The 7,489-nt window shown below is 38.8% G+C and overlaps 1 protein-coding gene and 1 long non-coding RNA gene across 2 annotated transcripts; both read right to left on the reverse strand.

The window, feature by feature from the left end:
- Positions 1-681: 681 nt before the first annotated feature.
- On the reverse strand, positions 682-1,824 carry LOC121994237. The gene is made up of 4 exons (XR_006115649.1): positions 1,700-1,824; positions 1,566-1,625; positions 1,396-1,466; positions 682-950 (listed from the first exon to the last, which is right to left on the reverse strand). It is a non-coding gene; the product is annotated as an uncharacterized LOC121994237 (long non-coding RNA).
- A 2,114-nt stretch (positions 1,825-3,938) lies between these two features.
- Positions 3,939-4,521, reverse strand: LOC121995090 (early nodulin-like protein 1). Its single transcript, XM_042548922.1, has 2 exons — positions 4,338-4,521; positions 3,939-4,255 (listed from the first exon to the last, which is right to left on the reverse strand). The coding sequence occupies exons 1-2, from the start codon at positions 4,519-4,521 to the stop codon at positions 3,939-3,941; spliced, it is 501 nt and encodes a 166-aa protein (XP_042404856.1).
- Between the last annotated feature and the right edge of the window lie 2,968 nt (positions 4,522-7,489).

Consider the following 7,489-nt stretch of genomic DNA (forward strand, 5'->3'; position numbering starts at 1 on the left):
TATTAAAAAAAATACACTATTATATGTATGAAAAAACTTGTTCTGAAAAAATAATAAACACACATGTTTTTACAACAGTTACCTGAATAAGTACATCATACAAAAGGTATTAGTTGTGAGATGAGTTATTTGAATGCTTGCATGACTGCACAAGTAGAAGTCAAATTCAGTAGGATGGCCTATCTTAGAATCAACAACAGTCCCTGGAATTTCAAGGATGGAAAGCTTCATTGAGAAAACAAGGTTTAAAAAAATATACAAAATAGAATTATCTTGAAAATGATGCATCCATCTATCAACTAAAATGACTAGGCAATATGTTTCCACTCTTATCAACAAATTAGTGGTCATCGTGATTGTTAGCAAACAGTATAGTGTGATGACGTTTTTGGACCACTACAAAAGTCATTGGAGGCTGATAGTTTGGTTCTAGAGAGGCACAAGCATGAAATACAAATGGAATGTTGAGTACAAAAACACTGAAACAAGAATCGTAGTATAAATTCTTAGAAAATTTACTTTTCTGATCGCATCTAGTTCATATAGTAGAACTTGATAGAATTGACCCTCACTCACTCCATCCTTGAATGTACAACTTGCTATATTAATCTAAACAATCAAGTTTTTTTTTAAGTTTTCCAAAGATTCATACCTACATAATATAATCCGTTGAGGCTTTTATCTAGTAGCCTTTTTGAAGGAAAAAAGTAGCTCCCTGGATATTGCATGGCAGATGTTCTACTTAGGCAGGTAAATTGGAAAAGAAAACCAACATTCTATTTAAAACTGATTTTAGATTGTATTTCATACTTTATCATGCCACCAGTAAGAGTTCCTTGCTGAGAATCTTGCCAGACTTTAAACATATCTTGAATTAATTCTTGACGGGCCTAAGCACAGACCAATCCAGCATATTTTGTCACCTCGAGCCAGTCTTAAGACGCAACAACCTGACAAACCAAATATAATCAAGATAGTAAGGATGCATCAAGGCAACTATACATCGATAAGTTGTTGTACCACCCAAAACAAGCAGTATAATTGTTAAACTGCTATTATATGGATATCAAAGATATTTAAAAAGTCATCAATTTGCTAAATCTCATCAGAGTCAACCATACACAAGCATAAATTTAAAGTAAATTGAATCTAATGATATTTTTAATTTATTGGCTAAATACCAATTGACATCAAGCTTCATTATACCAGGACCCTTATCTTTTGGCAAGATTGTTATAGAAAATATACAATATATCTCTGAGGTCCAAAAAATGGTTGGCAAAGAAAAATATAACCTAACCCAACATGAACAGGAAAATTATATCAACCATAATACAAAAAAAAAATTAATTCACACTTCTGTATGAATTGTATGTGACAGCAATGAAGACAGACCTGACTTTGGAGCAAAGAAACTTCTTCTTCGTCCATGATGGTTTTCCATTTTTCAACAAGTAGATTTCAACCTTGCATTGCAAAATTGTGGCAGAAAGATTCCAAAATAACCAAGAAGCATAGCAGAAAGAAGATATTACAAAGTTTTCAGAAAAGTCCAGATTACAAACCTCTTGATCACCCAAAAGATCATATATTGTTGGTTCAACAGACTTCCCAAGGTATATGATCTAAACAAAGGCAGTAAAAGTAATGCATCAAAATCTTTGATCAAACAACACTATATTATCTTCTGGAAGCTTACTGAATCATGATCACATTCAAGAAAAATGTCATGGACATTTATGAAGTCCGTAGAGCTTGGTCTATTGTAGAAAGTTGCCTTCCGAGACACACTGGTAACTGCGACTGCTTCTTTGTCCACAAACCCGACATAAGGATGGCATGTGAGGCCTGCTATATGAATACATCGGGTAGGGATTATGTCACAGAGGATAGAACTGCTTCAGCCTTGGAACGTTGGTTCGTTTGGCGGCAACCTGAAATAAAGCATTCATCTTGTTGTTAGAAAAACCAACGTTGCTGTTAATAAGAATTTAAAAGTGTGCTGGTAAGAAAAATACTTGAGATTAAATAGACAAACCTTGATTGGACGACCATGAAGCTCAGACTCATGCAACCAAAAGGCTTCTTAGACTGCCTCAACTTCCAAGAATTCGACATAAGCAAAACCCTTTGGCTGACCGTTTCTGTCAGTGAGAATGGTGACTCTGTTAACAGTACCAAATGACTAAAAATGCTGTTGAACCTCTTCAGGGGTGCAAGCATAATCAACCCTCAGTTTAATAGAAATATCAACATGAATATCACTTCCCAACTCAAGATATTGCTACTAAATCACGTGCTGTTAGAGGTTTTAGAAGAATTCTATATGTATACAACATAACAATCATTGACAAATAGTTACAGTGTGACTATTGATGCTAAGAATAAGAAACCAAAATTCTCTAATAGAAGACAACAACCCTATCCAATTCGGAACAAGTATCAAACAAAAAAGATAGCCTTAGCATAGACTATATATTACAAAATTCTAATAAGGTGCAAGTCGAGAATCCTCAGTAACTTGGGCATATATATATATATATATATATATATATATATATATATTTCAAATAATTCTTTATTTTAAATAATCTTTTTCCCTTTTTTTTCTTTGGTAATTTTTTCAAGTACAAGCTAACGGTAACTGGAGTTCAATGTTACTCTGTTCAATCTTATAGGACATAACTTTTGTATGGATCTACTATAAAGACGAATTGAAGATGTCTGGTATAAGGACAATAATACCAAATTTTAATCATTGAACCACTTAAATTCAGCCAAACCATAACAATGTTACTACAAATTATCAAACTTCTAATGAGCACAAACACAATTTTGAGAACTTGAACATTATAGTAGGCACTCTTTGCATGTACCACATTCAAGTAATACGACACCAAAAATGAAAAAGAGGGAAGGTAAATCAAAGCATTAATATGCCAAATAATACCAGAATCTAACATCCACAACAACATCATTACAGTTTGAAGTAGTGTATCTAAATAGAGGTCCCTAAGACAACATTTGTAGATATAGGAAAAATATTCAATAACCTGAAAAATAAACATTGTGAATTTAACTAATTTGATTAGTCCATAGAATTATGGATAAATAAGGCTCAAGGGTCCACTAAGAAACAATCCAAGATATAGAAGACAACAATATCAAATTATATGCAAATATCATGTGATGCCCACAGTAAACCAGTAGCAACAATTAGACAACAGAGAACTAGAAAAACTCACATTGCCAACAAGTATCGAGCAGAAATCAACCTCTTCTTTGCTTGATTGATTTGTTGCAAGTCCACTAGGTTCTATATAATGCAGAAGACAATTGGTCCAAGACTTTTCAAAAAAAAAAAAAAGAAACAGAAATAAAATCTTAGACCTAGAAAGAAAAACTGGACTACATTTAACCAACCAAAAAAATCAAAATGCAATATAAATACTTCCTTACTGCCATGCTATACTAGAAATATACAATGTTAAGATATATCAGGAAGAAAGTGAATCATGAGTACGAGCACTAGTATAAAGAGGTTTAACACATGGAACTAGTATAACCATAATTTAGATTTAAAATATATAATTTAGATTAATTCATATAAGGGGTTGATCACAATTCGAATTTGTTTTCTCGTATAAACTACAAATAAAATTCATATATATATTAAAAAACCATTTTATTATATAACAACCAATCAACAAAGGGTAAAAGGAAAAAAAATCAAACAAGAAACACAATTCCGATAATTATCATCAATGTTCTAAGAACGGACTTCGCGGAGGTAATACCGGCGGCGCCGGTCACTGCGTGGTCGGAAGGAGCTGGCACCGGAGACGGCACGGGGACTGAGGTCCCTCCGGTTGGAGTTGGCAGGGTCGGCGGAGGCGTCGGAGATAGAATAGGGGCGCCGGAACTTTCAGGCGGCAAAGTCACCGACGGAGGAAGCAGAGGCGGATACTGAGGTGCCCATCGAGGTGGCGAAGAAGCAGGGGTCGGAGGCAGGACCGCGGGGCCGAGATGGGCGGCCAGCATGGTCGTCGCACGACCATCACCACCACTGCCAGCTTCTGCCCGCGCTCGCACCTCCCTGGCGCTCCGCTGACGAAGAAAAACGGCCCCGACCGCTCGAACACAAACCGGGAGTCGCCGCCATTGAGCTTCCGGATCGGGTTGCTCACGTCGCACGAATCAAAGTCTTGCTCCGCCACCACCAAAACAGAGTCCTCCCCCTTCTTGTACTTAAAAACTGCAAAAAAAAAAAAACAGAATCACTCCATAACTCAAAATTCAACTACAAAAACTAAACAAAAGATCACAAAGTCACAAACCAATGGAGTCATTGACTTGAAACCGATTTCTCTCGGCCCAATGCCCGTAGCTCTCCGAGGGATTCAGCACCCATCCATCTTTTCCTCCGGCGTAGAACACACAGCCTCGAGCTGAATCCACCAGAGCCACTGCAAGCAGCAGCAAAAACGCCAAACCATTAGAAGAAAACGAAGAAAAAGCCATCATTGAACAGCTGAGTGGAGTAATTCGCGCTAGCTGGAGGATTAAATAGAAGCAGGGGAACCAAATATATCAGGAAGAAAGTGAATCACGAGTACGAGCACTAGTTTCACGTCGGCGTAAAGGCCTCGGGACGGTGAAGAAGATGGCTTTGTTGCTCTTGGTGAGATCAGAGATGGTGACGGTCTGGAGCTCCCCATCAGAGCCGACGTAGGAGAGGTTGGCGTCAGGAAGATTGTCTCCGACGGAGATGGTGGTTGTGACGGCAGGGGTAGAGGCGGAAGAGGTGAAGAGGGAGGACCTACGAGTGTGCAGTCAGAGGTGTAAAGTGGTAGTGGAAACGGAGCGGTGGAAGCAGACGGCAGAAGGGAGGAGGCGGGGCAAAGAAGGGGCGACGAGTTTAGGGCTTGGAGAGGAAAGGAGAAGGGGCTTGGATCGAGAAGGTAAAGGGATGGAATACGGCGGCAAAAAATTTCGGGGAGAGGGAAAGAAAAAACGTCGCGGCAAAAAATGGCGAAGGGGGAAAAAGCGGCGAAAGAAGCGCACATAGACAACAGTTTTAAAAAACCGTTGTCGTAGCCTTTAAAAACCGTTGTCGTAGTCCCAAAAAAATATAAATAGACAACGGTTTTTAAAAACCGTTGTCATAGGCCAAAAAAATTACTAAAAGACAACGATTTTTGTTAAAACCGTTGTTAAAAGAAAAAAAGACAACGATTTGATATAAAACCGTTGTCGTTTGAGTGTTGTTAAATGAGATTTTTCTTGTAGTGTGAACACCCTTTATAAGGGGTCTCGAGCAGCAGCACCAGTATAACAAATACCAAGTAATCTCTCGTCAACGTGCTGCTCCAGAAAACATTCCAAAGTGTTGCTACAAGTGCCCGACGACCCGAAGCTTCAGATTTAGCATTTCTTGTTATCGGTATAATACTTATAGCTTTTAATTGTACTCATAATTGTAATCTTTTAACGAGCTTATAGTTGTTGCCCACGGAAAGCGATCAAGGATCGCGGGCCTTCGAGTAGGAGTCGCCTTAGGCTCCGAACGAAGTAAAATCTCTCGTGTCTCTCTGTGTGTATTTGTTCTTTATTCCGCTGCGTGTTTTTAAACTCTGATAGTTCTTCGATTTAACCGAACGATTTAGCCATGAGTGCTATTCACCCCCCTCTAGCATGTCTCGATCCAACAATTGGTATCAGAGCGGGGTCGTCTTGAATCAGTGCAACAACTATTCAAGACAATTTTCTTTTCGTGGTTTTGTTTGGAGTCAATTAGAATTTAGCCTCATAGGTATATTCTAATTTCTTTTTACGAATCGATTTTTTGCCCGAAGTTGGTGCAACACCACTCGAGCTCGTAATTATTACTATTCTCTTCCCACACTACTAATCCAAGACTCAGTCTTGGAATAGATCTTGTTGTTTTTTGTTCTTTTAGATCTAAATGGCCCAACAAGAAGGATATAGCACCGTTCGCCCCCCACTATTTTCCGGAGAAGACTTCGGATATTGGAAGGGGCGAATGGAAATATATCTAAAGATCCAGTTCGACACCTGGATGATCGTCAGAACAGGACTACAACTACCAACTGGTACCGATGGTAAGCCTACATCCTGTGAAAGCTGGGAGCCCGTATTTATCAAGAAGGTGGAAGCCGACGCCAAAGCCACCTGCACCATCCAATGCGGTCTGACTAAAGAAGAGCTCAACAGAGTCGGTCCATTCTCCTCCGCAAAGGAACTATGGGAGAAATTGATCGAACTACACGAGGGCACCTCGGAAACCAAGGTAAGTAAGCGTGATTTGTTATTAAATAAACTATACAATTTGAAAATGCAGGAAGGTGAGACGGCAAGCTCTTTGCACGCCCGAATTCAAGATATCCTGAATTCTCTACATGGAATCGGGCAGAAGGTAGAAAACAGAGATATAATAAGGTATGCCCTTAACTCATTCCCTAGGAGTACACTATGGGCATCAATGGTAGATGCCTATAAAGTCTCTAAGGATTTGTCTTCCTTAAAATTAGATGAATTGTTTAGTGAATTCGAACTCCATGAACAGACTAATGCACGACCATCCGAGAAAGGGATTGCTTTGGTTGCAGGAACGAGTCGAACACGGGAATCAAGAGGACGACGAAAAATTGAATCGGAATCAAAAGACGAATCCGATTCAGAAGATTTAGAAGATGAACTGGCCGGCGAATTTGTGAATCTTGTAAAGAAACTCTACAAGAAGAAGAAGGGATTCAACAAGAAAGATCTGAAGAAGGCAGTTCAATCCAAGGAGGCCCAATCAAAGACAAAATTTGAAGTCACATGTTACGGGTGCAACCAGAAGGGCCATATCAAGGCCAACTGCCCCAATCAAAAGGAAGCCAAGAAGCAAAGAAGAAAGAAGGCCCTAAAGGCAACCTGGGACGAATCTTCTTCGGAGGACGAAGACGACGAACTCAACCAAACAAGTTTACTCGCATTGATGGCCCGGGACCAGATCAGCGAGTCAGAAGCCGACTCTGAGCAAAGCCACGGATCCGCATCCGTTTCCGAAGGACCAGACTCCGCTGTAAGTATTCCTAGACTCAATAATTTAGTCAATTATTTACTTCGCAAATTAGCTAAGTCAAATTTGAAAATTAAGTCACTTTTAAGAGAAATAACCACTCTTAAAGGAGTAACTAACTCAAAATCTTTAACTGAAGATTTAACTCAAGTACAACGACTTGAGAAAGAAAATTCAAATATGAAAAATCAGTTAAACAAGTTAAAAATTACTCTAGAAAAGTTCTCTCTGGGTTCCAAGAATTTGGATCTAATTCTTGGGACACAAAGAGCTGTCTACAATAGAACTGGGCTAGGATACAAAAGTAAAAAGAAATATAAATCCTATTTATCTTTAATAAACAAACAAAGTAGTAAATCAGTCCAAGCATGGGTCCCCAAGTCCAAATTGATCAATCAAGTT

Source organism: Zingiber officinale, chromosome 6A, assembly GCF_018446385.1.
Source record: "Zingiber officinale cultivar Zhangliang chromosome 6A, Zo_v1.1, whole genome shotgun sequence".
Classification (NCBI taxonomy): domain Eukaryota; kingdom Viridiplantae; phylum Streptophyta; class Magnoliopsida; order Zingiberales; family Zingiberaceae; genus Zingiber; species Zingiber officinale.

Coding starts and splice junctions, on each gene's coding strand:
- LOC121995090 (XM_042548922.1), bottom strand. CDS start 4,521: ATGGCTTTTTCTTCGTTTTCTTCTAATGGTTTGGCGTTTTTGCTGCTG. Junction 4,256..4,337: donor TCAAGTCAATGACTCCATTG/GTTTGTGACTTT, acceptor TTTTTTTTGCAG/TTTTTAAGTACAAGAAGGGG.